The sequence below is a fragment of the Arvicanthis niloticus genome, chromosome 11, assembly GCF_011762505.2.
Source record: "Arvicanthis niloticus isolate mArvNil1 chromosome 11, mArvNil1.pat.X, whole genome shotgun sequence".
NCBI lineage: Eukaryota > Metazoa > Chordata > Mammalia > Rodentia > Muridae > Arvicanthis > Arvicanthis niloticus.
In genome coordinates, this window is record NC_047668.1 from 63,935,750 (window position 1) to 63,958,103 (window position 22,354).

Sequence of the window (22,354 nt, forward strand, 5' to 3'; positions counted from 1 at the left end):
AGTTACAGAGGCCTGTAAACAACAGTGTCTTTCAAACCTGAGATAACTCTGCACGTACAGGAGCAACTGAATTAAAACATATCCTGGAGTATTTCAACTTGTTTTTGTACCCAAGGGAACTGCCTCTAAAAGTTAATGATCTGTGAAAATGTCTGATATAAACAGGAGCCACTCCACCCCCCACCAAAAAAAGTCCTGGGGGAATAATATTAATTCAAATCCAAAATCCAAGCCTTCTGGGAGTCAATCTATATGTGCTAGAGGTGGGTGAGGCACTGATAAACTGCAAATGAGCCCTTCAGGAGCCTGCACTGTGTACGACATGGAGGTTGGAGCCAGACTACAACACAACACGGAACTGTAGTAGCTGAAGAGTTTGTACCTCATATATACATATAAAAACCACCTCAATTACGACATCATAAGCAACACAGGAAGGGATTCAACTAGATCAAACCACAGCTTCCTACCAGATCAGTACATTTAAAAAGGCCAATCATACCTTTGCTTCTGGGAAGTACTGGCAGACCCTCTCTCTAATATGGTTAACAATGTGAAGACCTAGAAATTCTATTAATTCAATGAGTCTGTGTGAGTGAACTAGTTACACTAATCATGGTTTCACAACATAAATGTCAGATCCCCATGGGATATCTCAGAGCGGAATGTCTAGCAAGCAGGTGGTCATATGCAGTAACTAATATTTACTCACAGTATATACTAATCTTTGACACAGTATGTCATTTAATCTGAAACTCAAAAGTCTCTACATCCTAAGTGGCAGGACCCTTGATTAATGTGCTACTTAGCCTCTGTGGAGCTGTCACCTGACACAAAGATTCAAGACAGAAATGTAGATCATTAATCCCTTATTTATCCAACAAAAATGTATTAGGTACCTTATACTGGACCTAAAAACACCAAGGAAGCAAAGTTAAATTTCCTAATTTCAAGAAAACATCACAGAGATGGGCACACCAACACACAAGATTGGTATTTCAATACTGCTAGAAGTAATTAAAAGGAACCATACTAGCCCCAAGAGAGGAGGGATCTAAGGAATCTAGTCCATTCTGTGTTGAAGGAGTCCTTACTGTAGGTTCTAAGAAAGGAAGACAATGCTTGACCATAATTTTGAAGGATGAGTTTAAAAACAGAAACAGGAAGAGGAGGAGACAGCGTCAGGTGAGGGAGGCCCTCTGCATTAACTATGGTGAAATATAGAGCATGCTTTCACCTAGGCATCCAGTCACCATCCCGTCAAACAGAAGCACCACCAGGCCAGCCTCTACCACCCACAGGCTGCTCCAGATGCTCAAAACAAGACAAGGCAGCAACAAGCCCTCTGCTGTCCCAAATCGCATTGCCCTAAGACTGACTCTTATAAACGTCCTTCCAAACTGAGACTGGGAGAGGGGCTGACAAGCCTCCGCCAATCCCTGGCCACAGCAGAGAAACAACCACCACATCCATAATGACTCGGCAGCAGCTTGACCATCTCAGCCAGCAGTGTTTCAAGACATTTAAAGGTCAATCATTCTTTCTGTATGTTTATTTGTTGGTTGGCTGCTTCTATTAATTGTTCTCCCTTAGAATCTGTGCTCAATGTGTAAGCCTGGCCTGGTTTAGTCCCCACTGTATCTTAACCAGTGCCTGCCACAAGGAATACTCCACAAACTTGCCAATGAATGCACACTGCCATGCCTTACCTCATATCTAGTACTAGTTAACATTCACCACTCAAACCAAGGTAACATTTCCCTTTATAAGATACGCATTACTTCCTTTACTAGTTAACTCCATCTCCTGCCCAGATAAAATATTCTAATTCTCTAGACAGCAGCCCAAACACTTTCCCCAGTTGTTTTCTTGGGCAAATGTTTGAAACAAAACAGGCTGAAGGACAGAGCTAGACAGTTTAACCCTGATCTATTCCCAGCCAGACATTTATTTCTTCATCTGAACCTAAGAGAGCAAGTTGGCCCTCACAGAAATACTATTACACCAACTGTAAGTGGGTATACAGGTTTCAAAGCACTTTTGAAAACAAAAGGAAGTTATTCCACACCCAAGGAAACATTAAAATGCACTGGTGGGAGGGAAAACAGTGATGTCACTGGAAAAACAGGCAGTGTGCATGGAGGTACCAGGTTTTGAATTGGTATTGCTGATGACAGTTCTTAGTGAGTTACATGCTACGACCATTACATTAAGTGTCTGAGAAGAAATTCCTCTAGCAATCCGTTTACCCAAATGGCCACTTCACTTTAGAGTTCTTCTGCACCACCTATAACTATCTTCCAAACCACCAGGTTCAGGCCGTCTGTGTTACAGACGGAACGGTTCTTCTCTGGCATCTGAGCTAAAATAAGACATGGGAAACAAGTGCCAGAGCTGAGCCATGCCATTACTATCCTGACTGAAGTTTTTAACACAAACAGTAGATCAGGACCAGGAAGCAACTTCATGAGTTCAAATATTATGAAAAAAATAAACGGAGTTTTGTATGACTCTATTTCAAGACCAATAAAGGTTTAACTAAAACCCCCCTGCTGTCTTGACAAATCCAGTTCTCCATATAAATACTGTACAAAATTACACAATGGAGCCATGCTAACCCTATTTATACGGGAATTACAAAAAGAAGTCTTTAAACCCCTCTAGGGATAAATTTGTTTTTCTCAGCCAAGTGTTAACACCAATAAATAGAGGGTTTGCATGTAAATCCCTAACACCAGTTATGGAGAAATTACCAACCATGCTAGGATTCACCAAGTAAGCATTTCACTTAATCCCACTACCGTAACAGGCAACTTAAAAGCTATGTCTTTATTAAAATACTACATGCAAATGAAAATATTATCCTTGATATTTTAAAGTAAATGTTCCAGGACAGTATAGCCAAACAAATGCTTTTCTTTCCTTATAATCACTAGAAATGAGTAAACAGACATCCTAAATAGACATACTGATCAATCGGTATTTTCAAAAACTAAATTCATCAGAATCCTTCAATGTGAATTTGTAAGTTCTATGCTTTCTAGAATTTTACAAATAAATATCACACTAAAAAAAATGTGAATTTATTCATGTTATTGGCCATATTGTTAATGAACTACGTGGTGAGATTACGGGAGATTATGTATTACCCACACGTTGGTGACCCAGCTACTCAGCAACTGGATTCTCTTCCTAGGATTCTATCAGCATCTGCCAATGAGATTTCATTCTCTGGTAAATCAAGACTTAATCAAAAAAGAGAACATCTATTACTTTAAACCTTAAGGGCCAGTTTGTGACATGTATTACTATATTATATTGTGATTGACAAAAATGAATCACTTTACCCAACCATTCTACTCTAAAATAGAACCAACATTTGTTCATATATGAAGTCAGGGTGGAGCTATATAGTACCCCAACTGGTCACAGAAAAAAATGGTAGAGAAATGACTGATATTTATGATGAAGTTTAACTGATGTTCACTTTAGAAAAGAAAACATCTTTTATGAAGGCTTGAGGTTTCAAATATTCCAATATGCTCTCACCTGTCAGTAATATTTCGGTCTGCTAAATACGCAGTCAAGTGGCTGATATCACACAGCTGCCACCCACACCCTCTGATGCATCAGGCAGGAGGAACTTGTTTACATTTGGGGTCAGCACTGTTCATGGCTACCCCTAAAAGGACTCTCTTCATTGCTTATAATACAACCCCCAGAGCTAAGCACAAAGAAAATAGAAACACTCATAAGCATGCCAGCCAAACTGGTTACTACTATCTTTCTGAGGTAGTAAGGACTGACCACTGGCCAGTCCTCTTTGCTTGAAGACATCATCTTTTCCTTCTCTTCCTTCCACTGACTGGCCCCCTGCACACTCAAGTGCAGAGGTACTGAGACAGCACAGGAAGAATCACTAAGAAACACCTTCCTGAAGGAGCTGAGGAAACATGTTCTAGTGGAATCCCAGCGATGCTCTGGTTAGCGGCTCAATACTCTGCACAGGAGCGGCCTGCCAGACCCACCACTGGCCAGCTGAGCTGGAGCGACCTGTGGACAGCATCAGGTGCTTCCCACACACATCACTTACTGTGCCTGGCATGTGACTTCTCTCATTTCTCCCATTCTGAGAGCTGCCATTTTTGAGCTTCTTCTTCTTCTTAGCTGTCTCTTTGTGTTCTTTCTGCTTGTTCTGCACCTCAATCAGAGCAGAAATAAAGCTGTTTTCCACTTCCTTCTCAAACTCCAGTTCATCTCTCAGGGCCAACTGCTGTACCAACTCCTCAGAGTACTCCTTAATGGCTGTCTCGATTTCTTCCAGCAGCTCGTTTAGCTCAGATACTGACAGCCTTTTCACTCCTGTGGCCAGAAACAAAGCACAGCGTACACTGAGACACGGCTGTTTCAAGGCACCATAATGGGTGTTTGAAACCAAAAGGCAAATCAAAGTCTAAGTAATTATACTGACTGTTTGGGATCTTCTCAGAAACCAAGAAGCTCTGGTGAGTACGTATGAGTAGAGGTGGGTAGGAAAAGTCACTCAGTTGAGATAAGAAAATGTAACCATTTTTATGTGTATAAATCAAGCAACCCACGAATAGTTCTAAAGCCAAGACTGAGGAAAAGAACAAACACAGAACCAGAGGGAAAGGACATAAACTAACAAGCAACTAGTCAGGATTCTGGGGAAAGAGCCAGTTCAAAAGGATCAAACAAATGCTTGTTCAATCCTATAGGGCCCGTCTCATGAATCTGGCTGAAGATCAGGAGGATGAAAGGAGGGACAGTCCATGGAAGTCACTTCAGTCCTTCCCAAGCACTCCAAAGCATGGGAGAGCCAGGAGGCCATGGCTGAAGCCCTAATGTCTGCACCTCGCAATGAGTCTGCATGAGCTGGAGGGAAGGACTTAGAAAGGTCATAAAGTGAAAATGAGTTTATTATATAGACTTTAATTCAATGTAACTGCTATCTTTACAGAATGAAGAGAGAGGACAAAGATGACCTCCTGAAAACCAAGGGACAGCACAGCTGTCCCCATCCACAAGCCAAAGAGCTGGATTTTAACCCCTGGCCTACACAACTCGGAGAAGGTAAATTCCACTGTCCGGGCCACCCAGTCTTAGGAACCTTTCGAAATGCTAGCTAACTACCACATACTTGCTGTATCTTATCATATATCAAGACTGATTTTGGATTTAGTTCCCCAGAAAAGCTAAGGGCTTATCTACAGAGCTGTGGCCAAATCACATCAGAGGAAAAAAATGTGGTGTGTCAGAGAACCTTCCAAAGGTTAAAAAAAAAAAAAAAAGCCACATAACACAAAGGGATTAAGGCAGCCCAGCCTCAGACCTCTGATCAGACCACAAATACAAACCCAGATCATAACGAGATCTTACCCAGCAGGGAACTGGGCCTGGCAATAATCACGATGCATCAGCTGCCAGCCTCAGAGCAATCCCGTGCCGGGTGTGGCTATTCAGAACCTCTTCATGACAACCAACCACATGGTGTTTACAGTCCAGTGTTCTCATATACAAACACAGATCCAACTTTAAGAAAATCTCACTTCCTAAAATTCTTCAAAGCTACATCAAAGACAACTGTTTATAAACTTAGGAATCATTTTCAATAAATATATTACTATCTTGCTGTTTATGAGCTAAACTTCCTCTCTCAAAAAGGCTGAAGTCTTAACCACAGTACAGCAGAGTACACCAGCATCTGGAACAGTTACAGAAATGACTAAGTTAAAATGAGGCACAAGGCTGGTCCTCAATCCAATGTGACCTGTGTCTTACAGGAACATGAGGAAGTGTGGGTAGGACACTGATATGTACGGAAGGAAGACAGGAGACGGGAGACAACGGGCACCCACAGGCCCGGGAGGAGGCCTTGGGAGGAGCACACCCTTAACCTTAGACCTGAGGCTTGTCAGAACAACCAGGAAATAAACTCAGGCTGTTGAAGCAACCCAGTCCGCAGAAAAGTTTCCCTAAAGCAAACTAATCCAGAGCTTGGAGAAAATACAAGAGTCCTGAACAAAGAGGCCATGCCAAAGTATGTGCAGAGAACTATATGGCCAGAGGACCTGAGAAAATCAAAGCTTTCTGGAGATGGTGACATTCTATGTTGGATGTAGACAGAAGGCACAGAGACTGTGTGAGGAGGGTCTCTTACGCTCTTCATAGCTGCTCATGCTAGACCGCTTAAGAGTTTGAATCTCCTGGGAGAGCATGGAGAGCCGGTCTGACTGTGTGGGAGTCTCATCGTCTTCTGGGTCTGGTGACTCCTGCATCATCTCTTCAATTTCTTCAATAACCTTCCAAAACATGTATACTGCTGTTAATCAAATAAATTAACGAACAACAGCCCTCATTGCGCCAACAGTACTTACCGGTCTATCTGAGTAGAGGGACAATTAGTGCCTACTATGTGCAGGAAGCACATGTAAAAGTGAACATAGCTTATGGAATTTAGAATATATGAACATAAAATTAAACAGAATATGATCTGAAATGCCTAACGGAATTCAGCAGACCTTAGCACATCTTGATGTGTCTGGAAAAAAGGTGGTATAACTTACTCAGACACAGATCATAGTTACAGATGAAAGATGAAAAAGACGAGAAAACGAACTACACACCACACGAATGTGCTCAGCACCAATGTGATCTACATTACAAAACGTTGACATAAAACTTAGAAAATGTAACATACATAACAATATTAATGCATAAAGCGGGAAGTTAGCTCTATCAGCAAAAGAATTTCATTTATTAATTCAGTGAAGGACAAAGAGGTATTTTTAAATTACCAAAACCAGAACCAGTCAGGAAAAAAGCTTGGAGGAAAAGGAAGACTCCAGAAATGCATATGGCTTTAATTACACCGCGACCTACTGTCATACTCCGTATGACTCAAGCCTTACAACTGTGCCTCCAGATTCTTAGAGAGGAAAAGGAAGTAGAAACTTTAAAGGAAAGAGAAAGCTACTCGCTACTTAAAAAGGGGTGGGGTGGGAGGGCATTTAAGCATTAAACATTTGAAAATACAATTTAATGGTGATATCAAACACCATGAGTACATCTGAAAGCACTAGGAATCAGTGACCATAACGTAGCTCTTCAGCTGGGGAAAGTGAGAGTCAACCCTAGGGGGCTGGTGCTGAGTAGGAAGGACACCTCCCCATACAGAGCCTTGAACAGTACAATGAGACACTCCAGGGGCTATAGGACGTGAGGCTGTAAGTCTTAAGAACAGAAACAATGTGGTGTCCTGCAGATTTCTCAGGGTCTGAGGCTGCTCAGGGTCACACCTCTTTCTGGATGGTCTTGCCTTCCAGAGATAGTATTACCTTTCTCCTCAGCACCACAGCTGTCTAAGCCTCAAACAATCCAAGCACAAGTGTAATCAGGGAATCAGAAGGACATTCCTCCTGTGTACACGTACTCCTCTGACCTCGCCATAACGTATCTCCTTACTGACCTTCCCTTCCCTGACTAAAAATAAAAGGTGACAGAATGCACAACCCGCCACCATCACACTCTGACAACAGTGCAGAGGTGGGAGGAGTCCTCAGACAATGACAGGGCTGACTCAACTGGTTTCAAGTGAAGATAAGGTGGCTATCACTACAGTGAGCTCCACAGGCATGAGGTCGATATTACTACCGTACCCCACGGGGATGAGGTCGATATTACTACAGCGCTTCACAGGTATGAGGTTGATATCACTACAGTGAGCTCCACTGGCATGAGGTGGATATCACTACAGTGAGCTCCACAGGTATGAGGTTGATATTACTACCGTACCCCACAGGGATGAGGTCGATATTACTACAACGCTCCACAGGTATGAGGTTGATATCACTACAGTGAGCTCCACAGGGATGAGGTTGATATTACTGCCATACCACAGGGATGAGGTTGATATTACTACTGTACCCCACAGGTATAAGGTTGGCTCCTTCCTACAGGATATACAGACACTTCTATTATGTCAAAATTCTTACCAGGGACTCTACAAAAACAAGCCTGGTGGGACAGGCTCGGCAGCTCAAGTCTTTGATTCAAACACTCAGGAGGCAGAGGCAGGTGTGTCTCTGTAGTTTGAGACCACCTTGCAAAGGGAGTTCCAGGCCAGCCAGGGTATATAAGGAGACCTTGCCTCAAAACAAACAAAAATACCAACTCAGATATTCCAATTCACTCATATTTGGGTAACCTTGCAGGCAGTAGAAACTTGTTATTTTTTTTTTTAAATTTTGGTTTAAACACTAACCCTCCATTAGTTCCTTATAATCGATCACAGTCGGTGACTAGCCTGGAAACCTTCCCAATTCACAAAATATCATCTTCTTTGGACAGCATATACCTTGTTTTACTTCTCCATCGAAGACTCAATGTCAAGCCAGCATTAACCACACAATCTAAAGGAAATGGGAACGTTCTGACAAGCATTGTTTGCTGCCATAGTAAGACCGGCTCTCAGCCCCAGGCTTCGCCTCCATACCTGGTCTGCGGTGAAGAGGGGCTCCTCACTGACACAGGAGACGATGATTGAATGCATATCCAACTGCTCCCTCAGCTCCTCCTCATCTGAGGTGTCAAAGAGCAAGCCATCACTCATCTAAAAATAGAAGCATCCCCATTTAAAGGTAAGTCCTTCTGATGAAACTGATGCTTCTGAAAATAAGAGACAACAGGAAAGTACATGCAATAGAGCTATTCCTTGGAAAGGGGGAGTTGGTAGGCACCCCAGACACACACACACATGTTACATACTCCCCAGCAGCAGTAAGAACACTATAGGACAAACTTTAAAATGGCAGGTGCTGCATACACCCCTATGGTCTGACACAAAGAGAGATCTCTTTCCAGAAAAAAACAGCTACAAGGGCAGTATTTAAAACTTACACTTGTATAGAAGAAAAAATACAATATTTATTAGCAAACTATAAGGCATGGAGTGAATAGAAGGTAGCACCAAGTCCATGGTTAACAAAAGGACATGTGTTAAAATTTTGCCAAGCTATCTACAAACTACTTTCTAACATTCAAACACTCAGAGTAAAAGTCATCAACACCCTGGCAGGCAGGACCTACCCACGCCACACTGAGCTTCCCAGATGAACGTCCGAATGAAGAAAGAGTACCTCTAGGTTCCTAAAACACCTTTAAGCCTTTTATGCTGGACAGCCTCCAATCGCCTCCAAGCCAGGTTCTACCTGAGCTCTGTGCGCAGGAGGCTGACCATATGGACCAGATCAAAGGATGCCCTTGACTTCTGGCTTTTAGTTGGGTTACACAGCACTGATGGACACCAGGAGACTGCAAAGTGAGAAGCAGAGTGCTGGGCGCTCATCCTGCTGTCTTCCTCTCTGCCAGAATGCCATTTGTCAGCTCTGGCTCTGTACCAAAGGCCACAGCTCTTGTCAAGCAGACTTGTTCTCTGCTAATCTCTACAGGTTCTAAGACCTTCTCTCTCTTCCCTTTTCATCTCAGGGCTGCTAAAGTACCAATAGCTGTAACCAATCCTGGAGTACTGTATCATCCAGGAGCCGTAGCCATGTCTGGGTAATGCACATGCAGGAGCTGTAGCCATGCCTGGGTACTGTTCATCCAGGAGCTGCTGCCATGCCTAGGTACTGTGTCATGCCCAATCGGTTTCTCTTATACCTACTCAAACCAATATAAACAGCCCCTCCAGGAATACTGGGAGTTTTGTATCCATAGCAACTATGAAAGCTACCTGGGGAGACTCAACAGAATCAAGGAACTAGTCAACGTTAACTGACTACAAATTATTCACCTACTGTCACATGACTTAGAACTCTATTCTCCAAGAAGAATTAGCACAGGATGAGAACAAAGCAGAAAGGAAAGACTATGGAAGAAGAAACCATACCATTACATTACATAGTATTTCATTAAAATGGTGTATTAATCAATTATTATATTATATGAAAGGCCAAGCAATAGTAATCTAAAATTTAAGTAAATAAATAAAAATCTTTCATATCCAAAATGTTCCCAAATCAGAAGCTTTTTGAGAAGCTTCATGATGTCACCAGAGGAAATTCCTCAAACGACCTCAGTGTTGCAGGTTGTGCTCAAAACAAATGTACACCAAAAATATTAAAAATGCTACCAGACAATATAGATATATAAAACAATACTGTTATCATGTTTACACTTGGGTTCTACCTCTGTATCTCATTATATACCCACAAATATTCCAATTTTTTTAAAGATCTAAAATCTAAAACAAGCATTTTGGATATCTAACACCCAACCATTTATAAATATTTTAGCACAACTAAATTATCAAGTTTTCGGCAGACATGGTGGCACGGACTGTAAAGCCAACAACAGGCTGAGACAGGAGGATCTCAGTTCAAAGCCTGTCTAGGCAACTTAGTAACATCCTGTCTCAAAATGCAAAGTACAAAACGGCTCAGGATCTAGCTCAGAAACTGCTTAGAGCCTTAGGTTCAGCCTCCAGTCCTGGGGTGGGGAGGGTTATCTGGAAAAGTGATTTTATTTACTAGTACATAGGGTATATTTAAACTGTAGAGTACAATGGAGCGAATGTAGGTCTCTAGAGTCTGTTCCTCACATAAGAGTTTCGGAAGCTTTCAGATGAATGTCAGCCAGAATAAAGCTAAGGAATGAAAAAGGCATAGGAAGGGCCCCAGCATGCTGATTGCCCACGGGAGCATGGGGAGGATCTGCTACTCCCCAGGTCTACTGTCAGCACACACTGTAATTCTCTGCTGACTTCAGGGGTGGTGCACCTCCTCCTCCCACTTCTCACAGCATCTCAGGCCAGAAAAGGTCTGGCAGTGAGGACAGGGACAGGGACAGGGACAGGGACACACACACACACACACACACACACACACACGCACACGATGAAATTTCAGAATAAAGTATGTAAAAGACAAACGCAAAATACCAGAAGAATCAGGAATTAATATATCATTTGAATTTAGAACAGCAACAATTAATGCCAGAAAACAATCAATGCAATTTTCCTGTTTAAAAAAAAAAAAAAAAAAAAAAAAAAAAGCCATCATGGAATGTAATGCCCAGCCAATTTAACAACGAGGTGGAAGCTAAAAAGACATTTTTAGATGTGCAGTATTCAAAGAATGTACCTTTCCTGCACTCATTCTCAGAAAGATACCACAGGAGAATGGAGAGGAAACAAACACCAAGCCAGACACAATGCAGGAGTAAAGGTCATTCTGAAATGACACAGGAAGTAGACCTCCCCAGAGGGTGTGCGAGAAGGTCAACTAGAGAGTTCACACTGGAACTGCCACTGCCCAGGTATCAAGAATCAGCAGAAGACAGTCAGTCTTCTCAGGCCCAAACCTCTCATTCACCACCCTCTTTTAACCCAAGAAATTTTCATATGGCCCTAGGTATATATAAAATCACAAATCAAACATCTATTGATAATAAAACATAAAGAAATTTAGAAATGTATTTTACAATTCTTTTGGTAAGCATGTATTTTCCCACTTACTAAAATGAAAGCAAATTTACATACTCGTGAGGCAAATGTATATATTTGTTTTTACATAATGAATACCCTAAGACCCCAAATATCTTCAACACTTTTCAGACTCCATGAAGACTTTGATTTTATAACCCTCAATGCTGATAATTCCAAATATATCGTACAAAAAGCAGAAGTATGTGTGGGGCCATGTCAGAGACTGTTGGAAACCCTGTCCTAATCCTAAACCAAACTTCTGGAACAATTTTTGCTGGAATTCACGTCAGCAACTCAAACAGTCATTCAAGGGCAAAATTCTAACTCATTACAACCCAAAGACACACTTAGGTGATGCCTGCATAGTTGAGAATGAGAACAGGAAAATATTCTATCCTTGGTTTCTGCGATCAAACATTACGTTTCTGTAAGAACAGACAACTTGGTGTGTGCAGTGAAGACACAACACATGCTCTACTACAACAGTCTCGAACCTGAGCCAAGGTGTTTCAGGTGGCATGAGTAAGTACTTGGTCATATGTATGTGCAGGGCAAAGTGCACTCGCTGTGTGTTCAGAAAGAGGCCAATGAAGTCACACGGTGCAGGGAGTGAATCTAATTGATCTGGGGTGTGTTCAGAAACTGTTTGCTGTACCCAGACTTCTTTCAATCCCCACACTCACCCAGCACCTCTTGGAGTCTGAGCCATAGCTTCAGAAGCTGGGGTCCAGCTAGCACATTACTGAAGTACCGTTTGTGACCCTTTAAAGCTGACTGACAAGTGGCTATAAGTCACTATGCCACACACAGAAATGGCAAGATGAACTTCACCAGGGATTCTGACGGGATCTTGCTGGGGGGAGCCAGAGAGGAGCTGTGTAGGGGTTACGGTCTGAGGGTGATCAGTAAGAGAGCCACTTCATCCTCTGGAAAGGTCAGTGTACAAAGTCTAAAAGTGAAAATGGGATTGAATCAAAAGGTTGCAGCTGAAGGTGCTGGACATGGCACAGGCATCCAGGAGGAAGGGCAAGAGCTACCTCAGCCCCACAGTGATAGCTCCTGAAGATGACAGTTTTGTCTTCACAGATGTAATTTCAGGAGCCAGACAGTTGTGGTGCATGCCTTTAATTACAGCACTTGGGAGGCCGAGGTAGGCAGAACTCTAAGTTTGAGGGCAGCCAGGTCTATATAAAGTAAGTTCCAGGACAGCCAGAGCTATATGAGAAACTCTGTTTTGTGTGTGGGGACAAAAAAAAGAATATAATTTCAGTTAAAAAAAAAAAAAAAAGGTCAAAGACTAGGCTCTTCATGAGAGAATGCAAGATTCCAAGGCCACAGGAACGAAGTGGGGGTTAAGGTCATATCATGGTCATAAGAGCATAAGATGACCCACATGACCTATATATAAGTTGCCATTAGAATTCTGACACTTCAAAGTCACCTGCTCCATCATCCTTCCTTCCCTGTTGTACTTTGAACACCTTTGAACACCTGAATTTTGTTTTATATTTCTTCTCTGGATTATAAATGAAGTTTTCATTTTAAAATTACTGATAAGGAATACAGTCTTCCTCTTTCTACTCTTAAAGAAATCAAGATGCGCTAGAAAAAAAGTCCCTCTTTCTTCTATTAGGCGTGGCGGTGTACACCTCCAGTCCCAGCACTGGAGGTAGAGGCAGAAGGACTAGCAATTCAACTTCATCCTCAGCCATGTGGCAAGTTCACTGGCAGCCTGGGCTACGTGACACCTAGTCCTGAGAGAAAGACAGAGAAAAGGAGGAGGAAGAAAGGATAACAGTCCTCTTCTGCACAAGAAGGAATGCGGGGATTCACAGAGGTACCGTAAGCCAGAATGACAGAGAGGCATTCCATCGCAAAAGCACGCTGAGGAAGAACTCATTGAGAGCAGGTTCCAAACACACTAACACCACATTACTAAATTTCCATGACAACAGAAATAATGATCCCTGATCAGCTTTCCAGAGAGGGAACCAGGCCCACTCCCCACAGAGATGAAGTCCACCAGCGCTGAAACCGCTTAGGCCTTTAAAAGCTAACTTTGGCTGACATGAGTTCATTAGTCACCCTCAGGCACAGTGTGCCTTCTGGAGCCAGGCATTCCTTCACTCCTCCAGCGCTCGGGTTGGACACAGAGCTGGTCCTACTGGTTCCCTGCCTTAAACTGCACACCCAGCAGATGGAACAGTGGTGCCCATGTAAGAATGTGGAATATGCCAGACTTCTAGAAAAGAGTCAACAAATACAGAAACGTGTGTCATGACTGCCAATGAAAGAAAACGAAATATCTAAATCTAACTGTTGTTTTCCTGACTATTGCTTTTAATACAAAAAAAAAAAAAAAACCCAAATTACTCTCTTATTCTTAAGTGGGGGGAAATGCCCTTTTAGACCCCATTTTGTAACTAGCAGAATCTAAAGAGTGCTTCCAAAAGGTAAATTTTAAATTACACAATCATGGAAAGAATACTGCACTGCACCTAAATAACACCACTTTCCCAGGTTAAACCCACCTAAAAGAGCAACAGAATTACTCTGATGTCATTCTTGTCTATTTGTTCCTCGGCAACTCCATGCATAAGGTGATCTTTCTGGAGAGTGAAGTCCTAATTCAGTTTTCGTTAACAGTGGAACAGCCACAGCACGACCCGTGACTGATTGACTGATTGATTATTACTTGTCTATCACTTGTCTATCAACTGAGTGTTTCCAGATAGAGCTTCTACATTCAGAATTCATATTAAACGGAAAGGCTTAACTAGTCACGAGCATGGCTGTAGCATTACTCTGGCCTTAAAAACAGCCGAAGGAAGACAAAACTGTCTGAAGTTACAGAGCAAGAACAATACAAGACTTACATTGTATTCGGTGAAGTTGGAGCAGAGTGCTTGAGTCTTAGTGCTACTGTGATTTTTAAATAAGGCAAAATTTCCACTATGATCTCTGACTTTAGTCTCCAGACTAAGGTAATTCACTCATTTATTTTCTCCACAAATGGACAACATTGCACTCACCAAGTGCCAGGCACAGACGTTACTAGGAAATCACAATCTAATAACAGACTCAGAAACAGGATTAATATGAAAGCACAGTGGTGATCTGAAAGACACACAGACAAAGCTCTTCGGGGCCTAGCTCCCACAAGACATCAGGGCTAGACTCTGCAGGACAGAAAACAAGTCCTGTAAAGGTTCACATCTCCACAGGGGTCTCCAGTCTCTCCACAGGAGTGTGCTTTCTTCCCTGCAAGGATTTAGGACATGGGTGTGACTGCCAGTGAGGCTGTAGGTGGAAAGTCTCCCATCAGAGAGGCTGGATTAAGTGTCCTTTAAAGATCCTGTCAACTCTAAAATTGTATAATTCCATGAGCTCAGCAGAGGCTAAAACAGTAATAAGAAGCTTCATCGAGGGAGGGGAACTTGGACAAAGTCCCAAAGGACAGCTAGGCCCTAAATAAACAGAAGTTGGAACAAATGCTATTTAGCTCTGGTCTGGTATAGTAAATGTGTGTCGGGTCAATCTGTAAAGCTTAAAGGGTTAATGACAGGAACCAACAATAAGACTGGTTGTCCACTAGAATTCTGGGAAACAGAGTCAGAATTCCGTATTCCACTAGACACTGAAAGCAGGAGACTTTCAAGTCACATATTTAAGAAAATCATTTCATGAGACATTAACAATACCATTTAACCTACTGACAGCCCACAGCATTGTACTGCCAATGATCACACAGTTGCACTTAATGAAATGGATCGTGCCAGGGGATCTGACATGACCTGACGTTGTTCTCTGCTGAAGAACTTAAAACAATGTGAAACTGAAATTTAAATAATTTGGCTGTGTTCCTCGGCAGCTTTAAACAAATCTAACTCTATGAGTGCCTACTTCAAATCCTCCTTTCCCTCTTTCTGCCCCCCAGCCATCGCAGCACTGTGTCCTCACAGTATCTTCATCTGACTCTACCAGGATGGACATGCATTAAAACGTAGAAGATCAGGGACAGGAAGAGCGTCTGGGTGCTAGAGCAGGAAGCCACAAGTTTGAGGGCCTGAATTCAGATCCACAGCACCCACATAAAAAGCCAGGCATTAAATCCCAGCACTGGGGAGGGAGAAAGAAAAGGATGCCTGGGACTCACGGGTCAGCCATGAATTAATTAGTGAGCTCCAGATTCAATAGAGACCCTATTGTTAAAAATAAGGTAGAAAATGACTGGAGGATGCCTGAGGCCAACCTCATGACAAATCCACACATGCCCATGCATACGCACATATGCACACGCGCGCGCACACACACACACACACACACACACACACACACACGCACACACACGCGCGCACACACACGCACGCACACGCACACGCACACACGCACGCACATGCACACGCGCACACACACACACACACACACACACACGCACACACACACAAGCACACACACACACACGCGCACACACACACACACGCACACACACACACACACACGCACACACACACACGCACACACACACACGCACACACGCACACACACACACGCACACACACACACGCACACACAAACACACACACACACACACACGCACACACACGCACACGCACGCACACGCGCGCACACGCGCACACACACACCCTCTAGAGTGCATATATTTACATATGTGCCTCATGAAAAGTCAAAAACAAAAATGTCTTTTAATGGTCCCTCAATATTCACAAGAATGTACGTCATGCCCAGTCTCACTAAACCACATAAAGCTAACTCCCTGATGCTATTCCAATACCCCAATATATTAAACAGAAGGTAGGGTTCTGAGTGTTCTCACCAGATCACAATTTCCATTTTATAAAGAGAAAGGCATGGAGATCGGTGGTGACAGAATTTAGCAGCCATGTAAAAAGGAACACATGAAAGACAGTAAGATTGTGCTAGCAAAGGGACAGCAGTGGAAACAAGACAGCAAGAGTGGGCCAGCCCAAGAGCTTGAAAATATGGCAGCTCCACCCAACTGGCACTAAGAGATGCTGCCGCTCCTGTCCCACTATCAGCATTGGCTACGCAGCCACTCTGGTCCAGCTCCTCACTTACCCCTTTCTCTGAGAGGTTCAGAGTAAGCAAATGCAAGGTCCTCGTATGTGATGACTTCCAGTCTACAGGCATGACATTCCCATAATTATCTGTCAGGGCGTTCCAAATCCTTAAACAGAAGAAACCAGCAATCAGTAAAAAGTACCACTCCACAAAGCTTTAGTTAAAAATCCAGTATCATAGTAAAGGGACTCAGAATAAAATAAATAGGAGGTGAACTCTTTCTTAGAAAAACATCAACCAATGTAGAGTCGTGAGAAATCATACAATTGAACTGATGACATCTTGTTTATGAAATAAAAAAGAAATGAAGGAAGGAAGGAAGGAAGGAAGGAAGGAAGGAAGGAAGGAAGGAAGGAAGGAAAAGGAAGGAAGGAGAAAGAAAGAAAGAAAGAAAGAAAGAAAGAAAGAAAGAAAGAAAGAAAGAAAGAAAGAGGGAAAGGGAAAGGGAAAGAAAAGAACTCTAATAAAGGCAGCCATTAACACTTCCATTTTACTATGTGCAGGTCACTATTCAAAGTTCAGAGGACACATACACAGAGAATGACAGAGTACACAGACACACACACACAGTAAGTAACTAAATGTAAAACAGCAAAATCAAACTAACAAACAAACCCAAGCAGTATAGATAAATGGAGATATAGAGACCTGGGGGGTGGGGGACTTCATTTAATCCTCATAAACAACATTAGAATCAGAAACCTTTGCTATCCTTGTTTTGCAGTAAAAAGCCAACATACAGGGGAAATCTTAGTACTCTCCAGAAATACAAAGTGACACACTGTGCTTTCCAGAGGGACGATGTATTTTCTGGAGAAAGGATTCAGTCTCAAAGTGAGAGAAAGATTTAATATCTGATTTGACTGTAACAGGATGGAGCTGCAGCTGATACACCGGTAAAAAAATGAAGGCTTTTGTATATACAGGCAGGTTATACAACCCACCTGCCCTGGCACAAAACAAAGCTTAGACATGAAGTAAATGCCTTATCCAGCTCTAAGTATTAACTCAAACAAACTGCACTGAGAAAAATTACAAACCACACTGGACAAAGACAGCAGACCTCATGATAAAATTCAGGTTTGGGTATCAAAATAATAATCAACACAGAAAAATACAGTGTTCTGTGAAAAAAAAAAAAGGGCAGAGTTCAGTAAGATGGGATTTAATTAAGGTAAATGAGGTTACACGTACACATCTGATTACTTCCTGGGAAACTACACTAACATGTCATATTTCTTAAAGTGAAATTCTGTGACATGTATCTAATTGTACATAATAAGTCATGAAACATGTGTGCCGGTCTGTCAGCCATCAGGATACAAACGATCCTAGCAAGGGCAAAAACATAACAATGTAGGTTTAAAACTGGAAAAGCAACACACTAGATTCAATAAACAAGATCCCATATTTAAGAATAGAAGCTGTCAGAAATATGACATCCCAAGGGATGTGTAGCTTCCAAACCCAAATCAGCCTCACAAAGCAGGGGGTCTATCACCCCACAGAGCTCCCCTGGCAGGCTCACTCAGACTGCCTCCCTGCTGGAACCTGATATCGTCTAGTGTCAAGGAACTAGAGTCAGAGGCCAGGTTGTCTACTTACTGAGTTTGACCACCCTGGGCCCCAACATTTCAAATACTAACAGATGAATGAATGATGAGAAGAAATAAAAAGAGAAAGGACCATGACTGCTCCTAGGTGTGGTAGAGGAGGGGTTCACTGTAGACACGTGCGAAGGCACAGGCAGGGGCAGAGACAGACATCAACGTCCTAAGCTGGGATGTGTCGTGGGAAAGGGGGAGAGAAGCGGGAAGCAGCTGCAGCAGCCAGAAGGCCCAAAGGTCCAAAGAGAGCAGATAACCAAAATGGTTGGGTTATATAGGGAAGGAAGAGCAGCCCTGGAGAGTTCAGGGTTAGGGGCAGGGTATGCCAGCCTGGAGGGCCCTGTAAGGAACTGAGGGTCATAGGAAGAGCCTGGCAGCCAGTGTCCACTTTGATATGTTAATGGGCATTTAAGCCATTTGTCCCAGGCTTGAAACCTAACCTTGACTATATAACCAGCCCTGGCCAAGGTCACAGAATATTCTAATAGGTGAGGAGTCCCAGGTTTGGAAGGGTTGTTTTATCTGTTGGTCACATCCTTCTTAAAAGAGGCTAGAAGATAAAAGATAGTGGAGTATCTCTCCCAGAAGGAGTAGCTGTGGGTTCCAGATTCCAAAACAAAAAACAAAACAAACAAACAATAAACAGCTCTCTCTCTCTCTCTCTCTCTCTCTCTCTCTCTCTCTGCCATCATCTTTATAGTGAGATACTACAACTTGTCACAGACAGCTGCTAGAAGAGCTCCTGCTGGAGTCAAAGTCGGAGGGGCAGTGGCTCTCCTGGAGTAGAGAAGTACAATCCATATCCACAGAAACTGAAACCAAAGCTCAAGGGAGTCAAGTAAAAGACCCAAGTCATGGCAGCATTTGGGCAAAGGGGTTTTCTAACCACTGAAATGGGTTAGACTTGACCCTACAGAGAGAAAATGTGTACGAGAGAGAGGACACCGGAGGGATGAGCCCTAGCTCTGAGAAGATTGCTTACACATTCCCAAATCAGAACACTCTCACCAATACACCTACTAAAAACCATTATCAAGAGCAACATGGGCTAAAGATGAAGGGGAAAGGCTAAAATACTTGCCTAGCATACATGAGCCCTGGGGCTAAGTCCCAGCACCACAGAAAACTGGGTGTGTTAGTGCATACCTTTAATATCAGCAGAGATAGAAGAAAGCTTGGGAGTTCAAGGTCATCCTCAGCTACAAAATGAATTTGAGGCTATATGAGACTCTATCTCCAGATGGAGGGAAAACAAAATAAAACCAGGCTTAGTAGCTTATGCATGTAATTCTAGCACATGAAGGGCTGCAGGAAGATCAGGAGTTCAAGGTCAGCCTGAACTCCATAGCAAGTTCAAGGCCAGCCTGGGCTGCAAGAGACAAAACAGGAAAAGCAACAAAATAGTTTAGATTTTACAGCCACCTAACTTGGAAGTACAGGCTAAAATAAACTTTCCAGCTGAACCAGAAATAGGTCTTCTAAGAATCTTGGTACAAGCTACACTCATCTGTTTTAAGTAAGTTACTCATAAATATAAATTTAAAATCCAGAACATGCAATAAGTCTCAATAATTTAAGTATATAAATCTACACATATATGAAGCTATCTGCTCCTAGGGAAATTCTACAAAAGTCACCTTTCGTTGTGCACTGCATGCTTGCTTACCTCTGCACTTAAACTCCCAACACACACTTACCCCTCCTCTGCCCATGAGCAAGAGAGAACTTAAAATAGAAGGGTCTTGGAGCAGATTTACCCATGTTTACCTTTGCCCTCTCTCTTTGTCCTTTCTTGATAAATCTCCTAATTCCTTGAGAAATTAAAACTTTTTAATGGCATGAATCTTAACATAGTTCAAGAATTCCTCCCATGGTTTTGGTGTTTGGTGCCTGGTGCCTGGCACCAAGACCAATGACCCTGGGGATGCACACTGTAGAAAGAGAACTGTCCAAGTGGTTCTCTGACTTCCAAGGATGTGCTCGACGGGCTTGCTTTGACCGTCCACAATCGCACAAGAACTCACACAAAACTATTGGTATGTAATAAAAACGTTGTTTTCATTCTCCTCACTAACGTCTAGTGTCTCCCTCCACCTCTGCAATGCTCTGGAAACTGGTCCTAAGGAGAGTGCTAGTACTCTTTTGTTTGTTTGGTTGGTTGGTTTCGTTTTGTTTTGTTGTTTTGTTTTCGAGACAGGGTTTCTCTGTGTAGTCCTGACTGTCCTAGGAACTCACTCTGTAGACCAGGCTGGCCTTGAACTCAGAAATCGGCCTGCCTCTGCCTCCCAAGTGCTGGGATTAAAAGCGTGCGCCCTACTCTTAGGGCCTTCTCTCACCCTGCAAACAAAACACCCTAGCTCACTGACTTGCACCTTTTTTTTTTTTTTGGTTGCTTTTGATGCAAAACCATGGTACATAATTACAACTCTCATTTACACAAAATAATAATTGGGTTTTAAAGTGTTAGAATAAAGTGCTCTCATCAACCTCTATGAATGTCCCCCACTGAAGCTAATCACAGAGAAGACTGGGGTCTTCTGGATACACTATTAGATGTCACTAGTAAGAGATGCCCTTCACTTTTTGCCTCTGTGACAGTTTGCTCTTGTGGGCCCAACAAACTTCTGTAACTTCAATGGCACCTCACACCTCTGCACTCTATGTAACTCCCAGATCTCCATTAGGAAGTTTGCGGCTTGCTTTCTCTATGAAGTCTTCATCCGGACATCCCCTTTGAAATCTCCCATATCCGCTACAAATACCTATCAAAGCATTCATTACATGTGCAAAACACGTGTTTAACCAACCTATGTCCCATCTCATTTTGTGTCCTACTTGAGGGGAGCAATGCCCACTCCGGCATCCCCAGTGCCAAGCCTATGGCAGGGTCTTTAACAGAAGCGAGTTGAATGAATGAACTATGACCCCACACGTGCCCCAGGAGGCAGGGTCTCCCACAAGGAAGCACACAGGGGTCTGCAGGAAGATTCAAAGGAAGGCAGGGCAGTGGGCATTTAAACTCCAGCGGGCCAGGCCGGCAGCCCCGGGGCGGGGCTGGGAGCGGCCGAGGAAGAAGGAGGGCGCCGGGCGGGGCCTGTGCGTACTCCTGGCTGCGGCGGGGGCAGGGCGAGGTAGGGGCCGCTCCCGCCCGTTCCCGGGCCCGCACTCACTCGTCCCCTTGCAGGAGGCTGCACTCCGTGATGGGCCGCACGGTCGCCCGCGGGGGCTCGACGTCCGACGTGGGGCGGAAGCACAGGCTCAGCTTCTCCTCCAGGCTGGAAGCCAGCGCCGGGAAGCTGTCGCCGCCCGCGTGTGCCCCCGCTCCAGCCTCCGGGTTCGCGTTACAGTTCTGGTCCTGGACACTCCCTGCCGGCTCCTGGAACTCATAGAAATCCTGCCAGTCCCCGTCCGCCGCCATCGCGCCCGCTGCCGGCGTGCGCTCCGCCCCGGCCAGACGGCCACGCCCTGTCGCTTTCAGACCACGCCCCCTTGGTGCCGCCCACTCTGGGCCACGCCCCTTGTCCTCCAGCTCTTGGGTGAACCAGACCTAAGCTGACTTTAAAGTCTTCACTTCCTGAAACTCCTGGAGCTGACTACCAGTTCTCAGAGAAAGGAAAACCTTAACTGAGTTGAGTCACTTTCTATGTTCTTGATCATTTAAAATAACTTCCCTCAGCGTCCCTGTCTAAATGTGGCTAAAAGGAAGACTTTAAACCCACTGTCAGATTTCTGCCCCAGGCGAACATTCCTAACAGTTCATCTAGACTGACAAGAGTTACTGGGAAATGTTTATGTGGTACTAAAATTCATTCCACAAACACATCTCCCCCACGTGCAAACTACATACTTGCTGAATACTTATGTGAGTGGATATGCTCAAAGTACTTAGAAAATGCCTCAATGATAAATATTCACCTACTTGCTATACACGGACACTGCCTTATTACTTACTGTAGCTAGAGTGTTAAGGCTTAGTGAAAATTAAATCTTGTAAAAGTGTGGCTGAGGAATGGGAAGCTTTTGTTTCATGAACTTGGCTTCTCTTAATTAATTAATTTATTTATTTAATTTTTTGCAAGATAAAATGGTCTGTGGAGGTAGAGTAGTGATGGTTGTATGCAGTATGACCACACTGTAC

The 22,354-nt window shown here is 43.4% G+C and overlaps 1 protein-coding gene across 2 annotated transcripts in view; it reads right to left on the reverse strand.

Moving 5' to 3' along the window:
* The window catches only part of Fez2 (fasciculation and elongation protein zeta 2), a 38,510-nt gene extending 16,821 nt beyond the window's left edge, over window positions 1–21,689 (reverse strand). The window contains exons 1-5 of one of the 2 annotated variants that reach the window (XM_034514463.2): window positions 21,387–21,689; window positions 16,607–16,715; window positions 8,516–8,632; window positions 6,182–6,323; window positions 4,094–4,362 (exon numbers count right to left, since the gene is read on the reverse strand). In XM_034514463.2, the coding sequence (XP_034370354.1) occupies window positions 4,094–4,362; window positions 6,182–6,323; window positions 8,516–8,632; window positions 16,607–16,715; window positions 21,387–21,634 (885 nt within the window). In that variant the 5' untranslated portion in view covers window positions 21,635–21,689. The remainder of the gene's footprint in view (window positions 1–4,093; window positions 4,363–6,181; window positions 6,324–8,515; window positions 8,633–16,606; window positions 16,716–21,386) is intronic. The other variant, XM_034514464.2, reaches the window with a different exon arrangement.
* Window positions 21,690–22,354: the final 665 nt, after the last annotated feature.